Genomic DNA, 19354 nt, shown 5'->3' on the forward strand with positions numbered 1-19354 from the left:
ATCAACCAGCGGAGCATCTTGAGCTTTTCCTTTTCCATTGATCAGAGTAACTGTTCCTTTTCCTGTAATTTTGCCAGATCCGCTTCCAAAGGACACATTCCCTTCTTTTTTGCTCAGTGAGACAAACTTCCTTCTGTCTCATGTCATGTGTCTGGAGCACCCACTATCTATAAACCACTGGTTTCCATTATTTTGAGCATATAGAGCCAGGCCGCATTTGTCCATGCTGGAGTTCTTGCTACTCGTCTTTCTTCCTTTGAGTGGGCAGTCTTGTTCATAGTGTCCATTATTGTAGCAGAAAGAGCAAATCAGATCAAATTTGGTCAAGGGATCAAATGAGTTAAAGGTTTTGATTTGTCCCTGCCTTTTGGGGGCATATGAGTTGATTATTATGTCCTTTAGCTTTGTCTTTTCACTTCTGCGAGCCATACAATGTCTGGCTTGATGACCGAAGTTTTTACAGTGAAAGCAGTGTCCAACAAAAATGGTTTTGTACTTGTTGAAGCAACCACGGTTTGAGTCGATTTCCTTCCTGGGAATTACTCCTCCCTCGTTCTTTGGATTTGCGATGGGCCCTTGGTGGAGTACAGGTTTGTATTTGCTATAGTGTCCATGATTTGACTCCACATTCTTCTTTGGAGTAATTCTCTCTTCATTCTTGGGATTTGGGGTGCACTTTTCATCTTTTGGATTGTAGGAAAGTGCATTGGCATAGCTTTTCGCATTATTCTTAGTGCTTGAGGATTCTCCTTTGAAACCTATTCCAGACTTGTCATGTTGAGGTTTTTGATTTTTTAGAATAGTCTTAAGTAGTTGAGAGCTTTTACAGCCCTTTTTAATTTGCTCCAACTCCTTTCTCAGAGACACTATTTCGGTCTCGCGTTCTTCACAAGTCTCTTCCTTTTCTTTAAGCTTTGCTTCCAAGAGGTCTTCTCTCCTTCTTATTTCCTTGTTTTCCACTTTGAGAGAAATGATTTTGTTCCATAGTTTCTCATTTTCTTCAATGGCACTTATTAACAGTTCATCTACATTTCCTTCCAGCCCTAAGTCATCATCATCAGCGAGTGCCATGAATAATGCTTCTTGGCTTTCATCATGATCGCTTTCCTCATCTGATTTCCTTTTGATGACCATAAATTCATCCTCATCAGACTCATCTTGCTTGGAGAAGAGGTTTTTCTTATTGAACCCGTTTTTTTATGTGCCATTCTTTTAGAATTTCCTTCATCATCACTGTCATGTTTATGAGGACATTTTTCTGCATAATGGCCTATTTTTACCACATTTAAAACAGATAAGAGGATACTTGCCTTTAAGCTTAGATCCTTTCTTCAACTTTCGTACAAATTGAGCCAATTCGGATTCCACATCTGATTCATCACTACAGTCATTCCTTTCTTTCCCCTTCTTTGACCTTGAGGCCTTGAATGCTGCATCTTTGGAGCTTGGGCCACCTTTCCTCATTTCATAGGCTATGGGAATTCCATGGAGTTCATCCATTTTGAGGGTATCTAGATCATTTGCTTCTTCTATAGCGCTTCTTTTGGAGTCAAACCTGTCTAGAAGAGACCTTAAGGCTTAATACCTTTTGAACAATGGTACTTTCTTCAACTTTTTCGTCCAATCCTTTCAGGGAATTTACCACTTTAGCTACTCGGAGGAGGTATGCTGCAATATTTTCTTCATCTTCCATCCTCAAACTTTCAAATTGTCTTCTATGAGTTTGAAGCTTTTCCTTTTTTACTTTTGAGTCTCCATCGTACAAGCCAACTAGCTTCTCCCACATTTCTTTGGCCGAGGTACAGTGCATGATTTTTGTAAACTCGGAATCAGTGATTCCACTAGTGATGGAGTTCATGGCCTTTGCATTTCCGATGTAGGCTTCCTCTCGTCTTGGTCTGTTGGAAGAGTGGAAGTAGTTTTGTATTCATTTTGAACAAAATGCCAGACTTCAGGTCCAAGGGACATTAAGTAGTAAGTCATTCTTTTCTTCCAGAAACCAAAGTTAGTGCCATTGAACAAAGGAGGTCTTCCTGATGCTTTGTGGTTTCTCATCATGACTTCTGATCCTTCTTCAAGCTGTTAGGCTAGTATGAAGAAGCCTGCTCTGATACTAATTGTTGGAAATACTGAAGGGGGGGGGGGTGAATCAATATTTCTTACAATTTATTTTTTAATTGTTCTAGTGATTGCCAACAACCTATATAGATATGTATATGTATACACAGAACACATAAATCAATAGCTGAATTTAATGCTTTTATTAAAACTCAAGACAGTGCAAAGAGATAAATACAATATAAGTTTGATTGTGAATAGTTTCCAAGCTCCATCTTGGACTTCAGTGAGGCTCCAACCCCCAGAGCACCAACTCTGTTTTGCAGTGGTTCTGCACTTAGGAGCACCTACCCCAATGACTTCAGTCCTGTTCAGTTCTGAAGCTCCAACCTCTTGGGCTCCAACCCAACCTTGGTATAAACAGGTATGCTGCTGCACTCTATTCAGCTGAGGTTGTCTCACTCCTGCTCTCCTGCCTCTATTGCTTCTACTGCCTCTACAGCCTCCACTGCTTTTTCTGCCTCTTTTGCCTCTGCTGCTTCTACTATCTTACCCTCGGGTTCTTCACCACCATTACCGCCACAACAATTCTCTGTTTCTACTGTTTTATACATTCCCATGCCTTTGTCCATTCGTTTCCGCTTACACCGTCTCTTAGGCTTCCTCCTTAGTCGCTGTCATTTCCTCTGACTCGCTTGATATTTTAACTTCCCTCCTTGATCGCTGTGACCTCCTTTGATCACCAGAACCCCACCTTGGACCGCGTTCGCTTTTCACAGGGAAACAAAGTTTCATTTCTGCCAGATATTGAAGTCGAACAGGTAGAAGAAGTTGTAGGCATGTACATATTAAACAGAGTGCAAGCCATTTTTCATAGAACCAAGGCGGACCTTTAAATTGTACAAGTCTAAAGAAACCAAAAAACCCGTCGCAAACGTTTACCTCTAAGATGTAAGTATTACCTCACAATCAAATGCAATGAGCTACAATTTCCTTTTGTTTCTATTTTATTCCAAAAAAACACGTAATCGCGCCCATATTAGCCTCTGCCGCATTCGCAATCGCAGCCGTTGATCACCCTCATCCAACGGTTCCCGTGTCGCTACGGCCTTTTGCTTGCACATTAAACCTCGTGCAGCTCCTCACCGTTGATTACATTCACCGCTTGATCTAACGGTGATCGCGCCTCCCACCTTTGTTAAGTGCTCACGCGTTAACGCGCGATCGCGGCAGTTTCACGCCCGTCACTTCAGCCACGTGTCGCGCATTAACTGGATCGCGTGGCCTTATACGGAGACCACCTTGGGCCCAAAGGCGGTGCGGGGAATACCGCCTATCCCTCAGCTGTTAACCTCCGCGCATCTTTCGTGTGCAACGACCGTTGGATCCGCTGCTCTTTGATCCGACGGCTCACATTCATCATTAGTGGATTCTTCTTTTTCCACCAGTTTCTTGCTAGGAAGTGATTTTCTTTCCCCCGGCTTAGCCTTTGCAGCTGCTTTATCAATTATCACAGGTTCAGGCTTCACTTGTTTCGCACCATCTTTCATTAACTCAGGCTTGGCAAGCCTCGCTTCTCTTTGGCCATTTTCCTTAACACGATGCATCAGAGCCTGAGCTTGTCGATCATCATCAGAATCAGAGTTTGAGTCATCATATCCTCCCATTCCACCGTCTGTTTCTTCTACAACTGTGGTATAACCAATGAAGAAGACGCTTCCTGTGGTGCAACTATGTGAAAGCTTGAAAGGTTTAGAAAACATAATATCCAACGAAAACTGGTCGCATTTCCCATATGTAAGCACACCAAGCACAACTTTCTTGTTATCAACATGAACATTGAGGAGAGCTCTCTCACTTTCCTTTGCATTTTGAATCTCACCCAGGGCTGCCTGTGATAAGTGGAGATATTTACCATCTCCAGGATCACAGCTCTGAACCTCCCCAGGTTTTGTCTCCACACCCCAAAACTCCATTTGATCTGAAACCCTTCGCTCGATTGTTTCGGTTCAACTCCTAACAAATGAGGAACTCTCTTATAACTCTGTCTGCTTCTTTCGTCTCCATCTGCTCCTCTGGTGGCTCTGTCTACTCCTTGAATATTGCCATATTGACATCAATGACAATCCCTGTCCAACAGGCTAGTTGGATTGCATTGAAACTCTCTCATTCAGATAACATGATGGCTAGTTGGCTTGCCTTAAAACTCTTTCATTCAGATTACAATATGACTAGTTGACTTGCCTAGAAAATCACTCATTCAGACCAGATCAGTGTTTCTAGATGGTCAAGAGTCAAGACAGTTTGCTTAGGAACTCACCAATTCAGATCAGCTAATGACTATATAAAGAACTCAATTTGCTCTTCCTAATAGGCAATTCAATCACTCAAGAATCTATCATCTTTTCATCTATTCGAAGGTCTTCTAAGGAGTATTCAAGGATACTGTGAAAGAGATCCGAGATCTGCTTTTTGTTCAGAAGCTGATGTGGAAGGTCCAAAGTATACTTCTTTTCTGAATTCTGTTGCTCTGTGGAAGGTTCAAGATCTGTTTCCTTGTTCAAGTTTTGTTGCCATCCGAGATCTGTTTCTAGGCTGAGCTCAAGGAGGTTATACCGAGACTTTTCTCTGCAATCTGTGGCATATACTTTGATTTCAGATCTGATATATTTCTTTGGGTTTAAGTTTTGATCTACTTCTCTAAGATCTGTGGCTTTTACATTAATTTCAGATCTGATCTATCTGAGGCATATATATATATATATATATATATATATATATATTTTCCAAGTTCAGAGATCTGTGGCATATACATTGAGTTCAGATCTGATCTATTTTTCTGGTTTCAAGTTATGATCTACTTCTGTGGCATATATATATATATATATATATATATATATATATGAGTTCTGATCTATTTAAGGCTTGTGATTATGCCAATATCTGAGATCATTTTCAGATCTGTCTCTCTGAGATCCTAGTTACTTCAGAATTGAGATTTGGTCCAGGTTTCTTGCATATTCAAATTTTCATCCTATCCGAAGTCTGAGCCTCTAAAGAAACGGATCAAAGCTCTATTTCTGTGGTATGTTTGTGCTCTTGTGATCTTGTTGATAGACATTGTCTTAGCACTTAGTCTTGATGTCTTGTTGAAGGATCTCTATAAGGAAAAGCTTGTTTGGGTTTTCCCCATCATGGGGTTTTGCCCTGGTCTTTGACCTAAACTCTGGTATCTCTAGTTATTTTGCTCTGTGATCTCCACTTTCTTGTCACTGTTATCTGTTGGATTTATGAAGTATAATTATTTGATGAAAAAATAAATTAAAGATGTTCAAATAAATTCACAAATAATTATCAGCAGTTTAGAAATTTTGCCACTTGATTTCTCAACACATAAGCCTATCCATTTGTCACCTCTGAGCCATAGACAAAATAGCTATTAGGTGACCAATACCGGGAGTCTCCCTTGTGGTAAAAGTACACTAAAGAGCAAGAGTTGGTGAGCTATGGTGACAGTGGGCCTCCACCTCATTGTTGTCCCTTGGTGTAGTTTCTTGTGTTGTGAGCCCTCTCACAAGACCTGCTAGATTTTGAGGCAACATAACCAACTCGCATCTATTTGAGAGGAACCTTCTCGTGGAAACCAACCTCATTTCTTCCATGTTACATTGCCTTATCCTCCATGCTTTTGACCTTCGGATTTCCGACAATCCCAACCACTCAACCAAAATGGTTTGCCTTCTCCTTTTATTTGCTCATCCTTGCTACAACATCATCACATCTACCATGGCCTGCACTCAACCTTTGATCTTGGTCTATGTGCACAGCTATAGGTCTTCCTATGTTCGCTTGCTTTGCACCTTCTATTTCGTTTGCCATCATTCACCTTACACCTCCAAATTTATCTCTCACTCTGTTTGCTCACTTCATCAATTGACATTTCTGCAGCTTCAAATGGACATATCTCTAGATGCCCCTGTATCAAACTTACAGGAAAATCATTGTGCCTTTGTGCACACATAATCATCTACTTGCTCCATCACAACCTTATCCTTCTGCAATTTGTAATAATCTTGCTTAGGAGTCCACATTCTCTGTATATCTAGTTTATTTCTCCATTTCACCATATACTATTTGTAGTGCCTTGCATCTTGAATGCCTTCTCTTCCAACAGTTTTTAACTTGAATGAAGCATACACAACCCAAATTACAATACAAAACCCAGATCTTATAAATGATATGGGCCTCTTGGTATAAGGGAAAATATTATTTCAGGTGTGAAAATATCAAATAATAAAGTAATGATTGAATGATCAATGTGAAAGTGCACAATCCACGCATTATTAATATGTTATGAAAAATATATATATAAAATAATATAAATAATGGAAACAATAAAAACAATAAATAATGATTAAATAACTAGTAATTAGTTAATGAAGGGATATGTCCGTAAGGACATGACCGTTAGTGAAGAGGTACATGCCTAGAATATATAAGCAGCCCCTCATTCTCATTTGTAGGCATCTCATATCAGTTCTTATATTATATTTTATATACATTAGTTGTCCTACAATGGATGTTTACGTCTTCGAAGTATTTTGAAGCCTATTTTGCTGCGTATACGAACTTTGTTCGTTACATTGGTATCAAAGCCACGTTGGCTAATCACTAGGCTTTTGGCCATCAACCCTTCGTCCGTTGCCGTTGGAATTCAGGGTTTTAGCCACAAGAAGATTTTGGAGGTTCTTTAAGGTAGCGTCAGGCCATTGGCCATATTTAAAATATATATATATATATATATATATATATATATATTAGAAAAAAGAGAAAAAAAAATTATAAAAAAAAATAAATTTAAGTTTAAAGTTGAAAAAAAATATTATTATAAAAAAAGAACAATATAAAGAAATTATATTTAAAAAAAAAGACTTGCCTCTGTTGCATTCCCGACATAATAGTCAATGCAGCCTCCCAGCCTCGGCAGTCGTTGTGCAACCCACACACCACCAACGTCATATCATTCTGCCTGCAACCCTTGAGAAAAACAGAAAGAGAGAGCGCACGACAGGCAACCCGACCAACAAAAGAAGTGGTTGCTGTAGACCCAACAGTGCTCTGCGTATTTTTTCAAAGCACAGGTGTTATCACTACATGACCCAACAACTGTTACTCATATGCCGCCACTCTTAGTTGTAATCTAGCAACGACCACTGATGCAAATGACGCCAACCCTTCTATCCTATGTCCATTTCACTGACCTGACAACCCCCATGACTTGAACGCAACATTCCAACGCGTAACCACCGACGCTGCAGTCAATAGCCCACCCTCCACTGATAGTTCTAAGGGGAAGTCTCTATCTCGACAGCCATCGTTTGCCATTTGCAACCAGCCTCCATCGGGACGTCACGTCTGTTGTCGCACAAAATGTCTACGCAGCGCGACAACGCGGAGTAAGGGGGCTGTCACTCTTAATCCTTACTCACTCCATTTAAGCTGTCTCCCTACAACAGGCTAAGGGGGGTAGACCCTACGAAAATGGAATGAAGGAGAACTAGTTGGAAACTAGCCAGTTTGGGAGACACAGTGAAGCGACCAAGTACTTGATTTAGATTTAGCAAGATTTATAGGATTTTAATTGATTTTTTTGGCACCATTGCTGGGGATGTTTTATTCTCGGCATTTCATCAACATTTCCTCATCATTCTTCTCATTTCCCATCTTTCGTTCAAGCCGACAACTCCAACATTTTTTGGTGTTGTTGTCGGGACCGATTTATCGGGCCTTGGCTCTACGACATTCATCTTTCATCTTTCTATCATTCATTTTAGCCGGCAACGCCAACATTCTTTTGCTTCATTGCCGAGGATATTTTATTCTCGGCGTATCAATGACATTTCCTCATCATTCTTCTCATTTCTTATCTTTTCATTTGAGCCGGCAACGACAACATTTTTTGGCGCCGTTGCCGGGGATAGAGTTTTTCTGTCCTTGGTCTCCTTGACATTGTTTTAATCATCTCATCGTTTCCTCCATTCATTAGCCTGTCAAGTGGCACAACATTTTTTGGCATCATTTGATCTTTTCATCGCTTCATTTTTCATCATCTCATTAATCGTTTCATCTACACTTTTAGCACTTGGACATTTTGGTTCGTTTCTTTTTTGGGTGGCGACTCCACTTCTTTCATTTATTATTTCTTAGACGAGAAGCCCACCCTTATATCTAGTTGTTTTTGCCTTTTGGATCCTAGAGCTAGATTCATGTTCAAGTGGTGACTCCACTTCTTTCATTTCTTACAAGAATTTCTACTAAAAGCTCACTTCTTGTGGATATCTTGATTTTCTTGAGCAGGGGTCTCTCTCTAGCATCCATTTGGTCCCTCCTTATCCCTTTAAGCAAGTCACCATAGAGGACTTGTTTACCTCGCGTCATTTTACTAATTTTCTCGATGATATGCCAAAAGAGGCCATTCATAAATTGCCTTTGTTCTCGAGTGGTGATTCTGTTGCTGTTAGAAAGCATATATGCGGATTTACTCATACAATAATCAAATATTGTAGTTCTCCCAAATATAAACATGAAGATGTCAAAATGTATCTATTTGCCTCTTCTTTAGAGGGTGATGCTTTGAATTGGTTTCATAATTGTCCTGAAGATTCTTTCGCTTCTTTACAAGACATCATCAATGCTTTCATAGATAGATATGGTGATCAAGATAGCTCGCCTTGTGCCCCTAACATTATGCAACAGAATGAGAGTGATCTTGTAAAGGATCTAGCTGTCAATGAAAGATTTCAAGACAATTCTCCATATCAAAATGTGCCATCCACTTGTACCGTTGCAAGACAAATCCATGATAGTGGAAAAGCAGGAACAAGTTATCAAATCAGTGTCGACAATGAAAGGGAGAATTATAAGCATATTATAGAAGAACTAAAGCAGTTGTTTAAGGACATGCAGTTCAGTGAAACACAGCTGGTCAAAAATATGGAGCTTAATCAAGAAAAAATTATAACTAATTACGTCATGGATATGAGAACTTTGTACAATCAACTGGAAAAACGTGATGAGGAGATGGAAATCATGAAAATTAAACACTTCGATCATGTAACCACCGTAGTAGAAAAGTGTGCTCAGAATATGGAGGATATGAGGACTGACATGCAGAGTCAGCATGCTAAGGAAATGGAAACCATGAAAGCTAATCATGATAGGGAAATTAATTCTATGCAAAGCAAGTTATTAGCCCTAGAGGAAAATATGACGATCATGGAATTTAATCATTCAAATCACGTGACTGCCATGGAAACAAGTTATCAAGAAGAAATAAGTTCAATTCAGAACAGATTGTCAACTATGGATGAAGAAATGACCATCATGAGATTCGATTATAATAATCAGTTAGCTATCATACAAGCAAATCATGAGAAAGAGATAAACTCTATGCAACATTGCTTGATGACCATAAAAGCAGATAATGACAAAGTAATAAAAAATATGGAAGTTGGTCAGATATGTCTTCAGAATAAGTTATTGACCATGGAGGAAAACCATGCCAAGGAAGTCAGTGCTATGAAGGTTGAACACTCTACCCAGATGGATGCCATAACAATACAGGTACAGAAACTTCAACATCAGTCAGAGGATGAAAGAAACAAGGAAACATCAATAGATCATAAGCCTCCCTATCTACTGCAACAAACTCCATCTTATTATGAGGTCATTTGTTCCATTGAAAAGTGGCTAATTGAAGGTGACTCGGATAAAATGGAAATTAATAAGAATTAGGTTGATGCTCACATGGTTAATCCACCAGTCATAAAAGATCAAGTTATAACACATGACAACTGTGAGACTGATCCATCATTCTTGACTGAGCAGATGCAAAATGAAGAAAGACATGTCATGCATATCTTATATACTTCATCTAAGAGTTTTGAGCAGAATGTTCCACATCATCAGTGATACAACCTGCCACAAAGAAAAAACGCAAGAGAAAGAGAATGAGAAAACGGTTTGATGCATCTGATGGCCGTGAGTAGCTTGATTTTCGGATAAGAAAAGGTCCTACTGTAAGCAGGATTGGACACGGCACATCTGAGAAACAGCTGACAGATTTGCCTGAAAGCAGGCAAATGCTCAATATGCACTATATTGAATGCATATGATGCCATGGGGCATCTTTGTATTGTATTTCTAACCTTATGCCCTATTAGTTCAGTATTTCATTTCGTAGCTAGATTTATGTTTTTCATGTTATTAGGATAGTTAATAAATGAAGAGCTTATATCTTTCCTGTGCTTAACGTTATATGATGATTTTTGGATGGATGCTACTTATGTTATGTGTTGCGTGGATGCAGATTCTGGATTCTCACATTCTTCCAGTGCAACAACGTGTCCCCAAGTAGAGCCAGATGTTGACCACTACATGTCAATGACCCATAACAGTACACCCGTTTTTTTCGCAAAAGGAATAGCGCCTAATCGACATGTTTGTGCTGTTCAGCTATCATCATCAGCCTGATCATCATGTTATAATGTAAACCCATTCTGCATGTATATAATGTAAATAATCTCAGCAGATCCGTGTCGTGTATGTCATTGCCTAGGTAAACCTACTTTTCTGGTGATGATCTACATTCTGGGAGGTTTTCTGTCTCACTAATCCATTCTCGAATGGTTGGCAGAGTTTTCCTTTAGCCTTACCCCAAAGCCGGAATGGATTTTGTCACTGGCATCTTAGGCGAGTCCTAGTGTTCTAGATCGAGTCTATGTAAAAGTGATTTGGGAATAATCTTCACTATTTGGTTAGGTTATTTTATTAGAAATTGCTTGGTCTGCTGGATTATATTTGTGTCGTAGAAATGGGTAGTCTGTGAGGGTATTTTACAAATGGGTTTTCCCCTTTGAGATGTAAAAAATATGAAAATCATGATGTAAAGTGTCTTGAGGGTTGGAAAAATAATTTATCCCCTCATATGTTAATTAATTAAACTTTTTGGCAAAAAACTAATTAAAATCCTAAGCTAGAAATTTAATTAATTCTAGCTCCTAGGTAAATTTAAATTTTCCAAAGGCAAAATTCATTGGTCCTTAAAATTCAAATTTTAAAAGGCCTCGAGACTAAGGTAAATTAATTATTTTGCTAAATGTTAAGCCTTTGGTCCTTGGGGTTTAAGTCAAAGTCAAATTTTTGAGGAAATCAACTCAAAATTTTTATTTTTCAGTTAATTAAAATGCATTTAATTGAAAAATTCGAATTTCCTCAAGAATTTAATATTTCGATGGATGAGATTAAAAGAAATTTTAATCTTCATCAACGGTTGAGATTGCTTTGACGAGGATCATTCGAACTAGCCATTGGAAGATTTATCTTTAAATAGGAGGTCATTTGTCAGTTGATCCATCCGATCTCTGGATCGTGTACTAAGCTCTCAAGCTCTCTTGTATACTTTTTTGAATTAATGCCAAAGTCTTTGGGGTTTCAACATGTTGTAGTGTTCCTCTTCATGAATTTATAGTAACATTGTTTTAATTTATGCTTAATATTATGTGAAAACTATCAATCAAGAACTCTCTTAGAATAATGTGAATACAAGTATCTTATTCAGTTTGTTGGATCTAGGGTAACATTTTTAATTTTGATTGAAGTAGCAAGTATCTCTATTTTTTCATAATTTTATTGTTATTCTATTTCTCTACTTGATTTGATGGTTGATCTAGTGTTTGCAGAAGATCTCTCAGATTCTCATTGAGCGTTTAGGGATAGTCTTCGGTTGGAGCGGCCAACTCTCAACACATATTTTTTGAAGAGCCTACTTCATATAAGCTTCAAGATTTATTTAACGATAATCTTTTTTTCTGCAGGGTGTTTTTGGTTTAGTACCTCTCTAAAATTTCAAAATCTTTTAAATATTTTATGGAAATTTTGATAGATCTGGCTATTAAGAGCTTTAGATTATCAGATCTGGCAGCGGAGTTGGATTCATACTCCTCAAATCTGATAGATCTATAAATTATTTGTATAGATTTGTTATTTACTTGTGTAGATCTGAAATTTTGTAACATAATTTTGAATTTTAACACTTGGGTTTTGGGATTTTCTCTATTTTTGTACATATTGGGTATTGGTTTTTTCTTTTTTTCACTTGTGTAGGAATAGATATGAGAAATCAGCCAAGAAAATCTTCATATCTGAGCTAATTCTAGACCCTAGAAGGCAAGATCTGGGCTCAAAGATTGTTTGTAGGAATAGATCTTGGAAATCAACCAAGTAAATCTTCAGATCTGAGATTTTTTCAAGCAGATCTGGGGGTTTTGAGACAGATCTAGGCCTTGGAGGGCAATATCTTGTCCCAAATATTTTTGCAAGGCCAACCATTAAAGATTTTGCAGTAAATCTGAAGGAAAATAATTTTTTCAGAGCAAGGGTTTCAAGTTTTGGGGCTTCTAAGCCCAGATCTGCCTTCTCCTAGCCCAAGTGCTAGCTCTCATTGGCCTTAAATTCCATTTGCTCCATTTCTGATTTGAATATTTAATTTTTTGAAGCTAATCATTGGTGGGTTTTTGCAGAAAATTTGGTAAAAATGTGTTTCAGATATTGAATTTTTTTTGGCAACTTGGGCATGTGATCTTCAAGGCCTAGGGCCTAAGGGTTTGATCTCTAAACCATCTTTTTCCTCATTGTTTGCTACAATGGTCATATACATTTCTAATAGTGGTGAAAAATACATCTAAGTGGTTTGAAATTAACTAAAAAATTGCTAAATATATTAATAAGTCATATATGTTTGATGTGCATCAAGAATTTGGCCAAGATCTACATTTTGGGTGACTTTTATCTCTGAATAATTTTGTTTCTGAAGTCTGAAATATAACAGTGGCAAAATTTCATCTGGGTTAGCCTAAAATTAGTTCCTAAGTTGTCTAATACATTAATGAATTAATTTTTTGAGTTGGGCATTCATCATTAGGCTTATTTCATGTTTTAATTGTTGGTTGTAACAAGTATATCAGATCTGATATAATTCTAGAAGTCACATCATAACATGCTGATTTTTTTTTATAATTCATGTGGGCAAGTTTGGAAACTTTTCGGTAAATTTTTGGCATAAAGATATTATTGATAGTTTATTGTTTTCATTGTCATATTGCTGCTGTCATAAAGTTTTTCTTACTACTGTCCTAAAAACTAATTTATGAAAATTAAGTACTTTTTCATGGAATTGTCATAAAATGCATATCTGTTGTTTCATAAACTGAGTATTTTTTGAGTAGTTTTTGTTCTCTTTGAGCTATAATTGTATCAAAAAAGATTTGAAATAAGTTTGTGGTTTAATTGTAATAGTCTCAGGGGTTTATTTTTAAGTCTTCATCCAATAAAGCGAACATTTTATTTTGGTGATTAAGGGCTTTTGCCACACAAGTGTTTATAATCCTCGGGTCTAACTTCTTCTCATCATCTAGTGCATTTGCATATAAGTTAGTTTTGCATAAATAAAATTTACTTCCAAGCATAAGCTTGGTCGATAGAAGATAGCTATCCATCCATCTTTGCTTAAGAAGTCTACTTTTAATAGTACTTAAAACAGTGACCTTGCAGTCGTAAGAGCCACAGCTCTCTGCAGTGTCGGAGGAACTGGGTATGTTAGATTTTCAGGACAGATATCGTTAATCACACCTTAGTGTGTTTCACCTTATCTTCTTTTTGCCAATTACTACGAAATCAGGTTCGATATAGAAAGGATCGAAGGGTTAGAACTTAGACAGGCATTTAATTAAAATTAACCAAGATTCTTGCATCTCATATTAGCTTTAGGATCTGTACTTCATATAAGATAGTCATTCATCCAAGCAGCAGTTGCAAATCAATTACTTGGTCCTAAATTTCCTAGCAAGATAGTTGACTCCATAAGACACTGGCATCAATTGCTTAAAATGTAATCAAATCCTATAAATCTTGCTAAATCTAAATCAAGTACTTGTTTGCTTCATTGTGTCTCCTGAACTGGTTAGTTTCCAACTAGTTCTCCTTCATTCCATTTTCGTAGGGTCTATCCCCCTTAGCCTGCTGTAGGGAGACAGCTTAAACGGAGATATTGGGGATCAGGGTGACAGCGCTCGATCTGAGCCGTTGTCGCTGTGCCTAGACATTCTGTGCGACAACAGTGTGCATATTCGCTCCTTCATGTCACAAATCCTTGTTGCACCGTTGCACTATTCCTAGTGTTGAACTATCCTCGTCCTCCCTTCTATCTACCGCGACAACCTACAACTGCTTGTTTCCAATCAATTTGACACACCCATACGCTACTCGACCCACACCCATATGTTGTTCTACCCAACACCATTCTCCGTCCACAACATCATGTTTTGCGTCGTGTCTTGTCCATTCACTGTTTGATATCCATACATTAAGTTCATTATTATTATATATTTTATATAATAAAGCTATATAATATTTGATATATAAGTAATAATAATTATATTATAAAGTTAAATTAGTTAATATATATATTGAAAGAAAAAATTATATAATGGAAGAATTTTAGAAGGTGCCAAAAAAAGAGACTTTATCATAATTCGAAGAAGTGGGTCTCTTATACGAAGAAAATAAAGCCTTAATCAAGTGTACAAAATTATTGAGGAATATGAATGGAGTCTAATTCGTAAACAAAATAAGGAAGATTCTCGTATAAAGGTATTCCAATTGTAGATTTTAGATTATTTACATTAAAATAATGTATTTAAGGGAAAGAGATTAGTATCGCTATTAATCCAAACATCAAAGATAATTACATCAATATTATTTTGGCAAATCAACTACGAGGTCTAGAGCCAAATATAGGCGAATGAAAAGGTATTTTTGGCAAAAAAGAATATGAAATTAATAATTTACAAGTGACAATTGATCATTATGAGTACATATCTCAATTCTGTGTTTTTTTCCCCTGAAAAAAAGTCGTAATTTTCATTAATGAGGAAAATTACATTTTGCAGATGCCCATGGCATATACTGTACTTTGGGCTAGAAAGCCTATCTTGTTGATAAAACAAAATTTGAAGTGTATTCCATGCAGGGAGACACTACTTTGTTACTGGGATTTTCAATATAAGATATTTACTTACTCTATGCAGAGAGTATCAAAAAATAATTGTCATGTATAAGTCTGCTTGATGATGCATATATATAAGATTATATAAAGACAAATAAACAAAAATATGTGTTTCAAGCTCCTTTAGAGCTAGCTATTCTGATATGTCTATAAAAGGTCGATGATAGTATTGATGGAAGGTTCCATCCTTTTGCTCCAGTATGCTCCATGTTCCTATAGGCCTGTGCGCTGCTTCCTTGGATAGTAGATCGGCAGCTGTGTTCCGCTCCCTGTATATATGTTGACAATTAAATGTGTCAAATAAGTTTATGAGTCTATGGATTTCTTCCATGATGTGTCTCAGAGAAAAAGCATTACAATTTGTATTTTTGTTTATCCAATTGCATACTGTTTTTGAATCTCCAAAAAGTTGTAAGTTTCTGCATTGTTTTTCTAGTGCAAAATGTATGGTGTATTTTGCTGTTGAAAGCTCAGCAAAATTGTTCGTCCCTTTGCCCAATCCCATTTGAATTTTGTAATAATGAGATGATGTAAGATGTAGGACAATGCCCACCCCCACATCCCATGTCTTGTGCTGAGCCATCAAAATATGCCTAGGGATGAGTTTGGTTTATGCTCTCTGGTATGATATGCCTGGGGTTGGAATTTGGTTCCTCATCTGGGATCAGTTGATAGTCAGCTAATACTTGAGCAGTGATGGCCGGCCAGTGGGGGAGGGAGTTCTGAAAAATAAATCTATTCCGGGCAATCCATATGGCCCAGCAAGTAAGGGGAGGTTCTTAGCTTTCGTTGAGGGTACAATAGACCACCATCCCTCCCAGGCTTCCCGAACAGTTGCGCCCTGCCAATGTGGGAGCGAGGGTATATGTAAGTGTATAGCAGTCCATAGCTCTTTTATGGATGGGCATGTAAGGAAGAGATGATCCACTGTTTCATTGTCGGATTTGCAAAGGCTGCACCAAAAGGGTCCATGAAAGGATCTTTTGATAAGATTTTCTCCTGTTGGGATTTTATATCTCAGAATGGTCCACATGAGGAGCCTCATTCTGGGAGGTGCTTTTAGTTTCCATAAACTTCGCCACCAAAGTTCACACAGTGGAGGTTTCATTGGGTTCATAAGAGTTATATAACCCACTTTTGGTGTATATTTCCCATGCTTCGCATGTGCCCAGATTAACTCATCCTCCCCTTCCTGTATCCTGATATGAGATTCCGTGAGGGCCTCCGTGTATTCTTTCCAGTGTTGTTGCCATGGTTGAGGGATCTGCAATGCCCTCCCAGATTTCTAGGCTTGTTGCAAAAAAGTAGAGCGTTCATTGTCTGCTATATGACTAAGATGTGAGATCCCTCTAGCAGTGAGGTGTGTTCTAAGCTCCTGTGGGAGTCTGTGAGCATTCCCACATCCAATCCAGGGATCAATCCCTATTCTGACGACATCTCCCGACTTTATTCTCCATGTGAGGCCTTCCCTGATAAGGGGCATTGCTTGTAGGACTACTTTCCATATGTTTGATCTTCTGGCTTGTATCCACTGGGGTTGTCGAAGCCAATCCATGAGGTTTAAAGGAGCTATGTATTTAGAGATAGCCACCTTAGTCCACAGGTTGTGTGATGTGACTAGCTGCCACCCTAGTTTTGCCGCCAGGGCTGTGGAGAAAGTGCCAAGGCTTTTGATTCCCCATCCTCCCCATTTCTTTGGGAGTGCCAGGGATTCCCAATTGGTCCAAGCAAATATCCTTCCCGACTGTTTCCCTTTCCACAAGAATCTGCAGCATAGGTTTTTTATTCTGGCTAGTATTCCCCTTGGTATCCATGCTAAAGACATCCAGTATACTGGGGTTGCTTCCAGAACTGCTTTTATGAGGATCAGCCTTCCTGCTCTTGATAAGTATTTGTGGAACCAGATGTTTAGCCTTTTTTCCATTTTGGTTATAAGCCAGATCCAATCAACGTTCTTATATCCAAGGGGCTTTAATCTATAGCCCAAGTATTTAAGTCCCTCATCCAGGTGCTGGAGGGTATATGGGAATCTTCGTAGGGCATACTGAATCTCGTATGGTGAGCATCCTATAGCCGTTATAGTGGACTTTGTATCATTAACCAACATGCCAGTAGCTGCTAGAAAGATAGTGAAAGAGTTGAGAAGAGCAGTCACATCACCAATACTCCCATTTAGGAAGAGCAGCACATCGTCAACAAAGAGCAAGTGTGTCAATGTGCATCCTTTTATGATGCGGATCCCCCTTAGCCTACCTTGTCAGTGTTCCTCCTTTAATATATGGCTGAGTCCTTCCATGATGAGTAAGAAAAGTAGCGGGGATAGTGGGCATCCTTGCCTGAGACCTCTTTCGGAGTGGAAGAAAGGAGAGGCCGCACCATTTATAAGAACACTGAAAGTTACATTAGTAATGTAGCACATAATCCATCTTATGAATTCATATGGAAATCCCAAGTGTGTTAATATCATTCTAATGTATAGCCAATTTACTCTGTCAAAGGCTTTCGAGAGGTCAACTTTTAGGACCATACCTTTGAGCTTCTGGGTCTAAATAGAATGTAGAATTTCTTGAGTAGTTCCGACCGCTTCATGGATTTTTCTATTCTGAAGGAAGGCAAATTGTTCAGCTGAGATGTGGTTTGATAAGATCGGTTGGAGGCGATTGGCTATGATCTTGGAGATGATCTTGTAGATACAGTTACACAAGGAAATGGGCCGGAAGTCATTGAAGGAGGTGGGGTTGTCCGATTTGGGTATGAGGGCGATAAAGGTTGTGTTGTAGGCCTCATACATTCTTCCAGAGGATCTGCATTCTTCTATAACTTGTAGGAGGTCCCCACCCAGAGTATCAAAGAAAGCCAGATAGAATTCCACATTCTAGCCATCCGGGCTTAGGCTTTTGTCTCGCTTAAACCATTTAAGGGTGGATTCCAGTTCTCCCAGGGAGACCTCCTTTGCCAATTCCAAGGCTTCCTCTTGGTCAACAAACCTTGGAAATAATTGAGCAGTCCTCATGATTTCAACCAGGGTGGCATTTGGGGGAGCCTTATAGATGTTCCTGAAGTGGGCTGTGGCCATAGCTGCTAATCGGGGGAAGGTGTTCACTGGTTCTCCTTGTTCATCTGCTAGCTGCCAAATAGTATTTATAGCTTTGCGCCCATTCGCAAATTTATGATAGAACTTGGTGTTATCATCTCCTTCCTTGAGCCAAATGGCTCTGCTTCTCAATCTCCAGCTCTCCTCCCTATCCTTAAGAATATGGCTTCTCTTAGCCAGAAGAGAGGTTATCTGTTCTTTGTGTTCTAGGGAAGAGAAGATCCCCCCAAATTCATTCTCATAATCCTCTATGGCTTCTTCAGTCAATTTGAGTATATGGTCTTCTTGTGTTCTCTTCTTATGTGCCCATTTTTTGGAGAGATTTTTTAGTTCTCTCGGGTTTTTGCAAATCCTTCCGAGATAGTCCTTTCTGCTGTAGGGGGATGAGCCTTCCAGAAATCAGTTACTAGATGGATATAATCTGCGTCTCTCAGCCATGTAGCATTGAATTTGAAGGGACCTTTTGGTTTGTTCATACCCCCTCTGATTTCCAAATAGATCAGCCTATGGTCCGATAATCCCCCTGAGCCCACCCACTGTCTAAATCCCTGCCCCAAGTTTAGCAATTGCTCCTTGATGAGGAATCTATCTAGTCTTCTGGAGAGACTGTCCACCCCTGATCTATTATTTCTCCAAGTAGGTAGGATTTTTGAGGAGGGGATATCAATGAGATTATGATCCTCCAAAATGGTCTCAAAAAAATCTGAGAGGTTATCTCTTTGTGCATTGTGCCCCCATGATTCCGCAAAGCCAATGGAGAAATTTAGGTCCCCCCCCCACAAAATGAGCTTGTCCTTTTGAAGGATGTGTGATTCTAACAGTCTACTCCAAAAACCTTCCCTATTGTGACAGGGGCCATATATGTTGATAACCCTAAGCTCAGAATCGAGTTCAGAGGAGTATATGTCTGCTCCTAGGTGGCCTGAGCTCCCCCAAGTATTACAGATTCTGATGGAACGGTTGTTTACACCCAATGCGAGACCCCCAAAACGCCCTGTTGCATCTAGGGTGTAAAATGTCCAACCAGGTAGCCACGATTCAAGAAGGTGGGTAATAACACAACCTTGACCTAGGGTTTC

The 19354-nt window shown here is 38.8% G+C and overlaps 2 protein-coding genes across 6 annotated transcripts in view; one reads left to right on the forward strand and one right to left on the reverse strand.

Annotated features, from left to right (window-relative positions):
- The window catches only part of LOC149250798 (Protein kinase superfamily protein), a 351978-nt gene that overhangs the window by 253068 nt on the left and 79556 nt on the right, over nucleotides 1-19354 (forward strand). The gene's annotated exons all lie outside the window — the stretch shown is intronic.
- On the reverse strand, nucleotides 3399-4038 carry LOC149250800 (histone deacetylase HDT2-like). The gene has a single exon (XM_089458198.1). The coding sequence runs from the start codon at nucleotides 4032-4034 to the stop codon at nucleotides 3399-3401; it is 636 nt and encodes a 211-aa protein (XP_089314324.1). The 5' UTR covers nucleotides 4035-4038.

This window comes from Pinus tabuliformis, chromosome 7 (assembly GCF_031772625.1).
Source record: "Pinus tabuliformis cultivar Carrire ecotype Pingquan chromosome 7, CPIR1, whole genome shotgun sequence".
In the NCBI taxonomy this organism is placed as follows: Eukaryota; Viridiplantae; Streptophyta; class Pinopsida; order Pinales; family Pinaceae; genus Pinus; species Pinus tabuliformis.

What these genes read in the sequence shown, in the direction of transcription:
- LOC149250800 (XM_089458198.1), bottom strand. Translation starts at nt 4,034, where the DNA reads ATGGAGTTTTGGGGTGTGGAGACAAAACCTGGGGAGGTTCAGAGCTGT.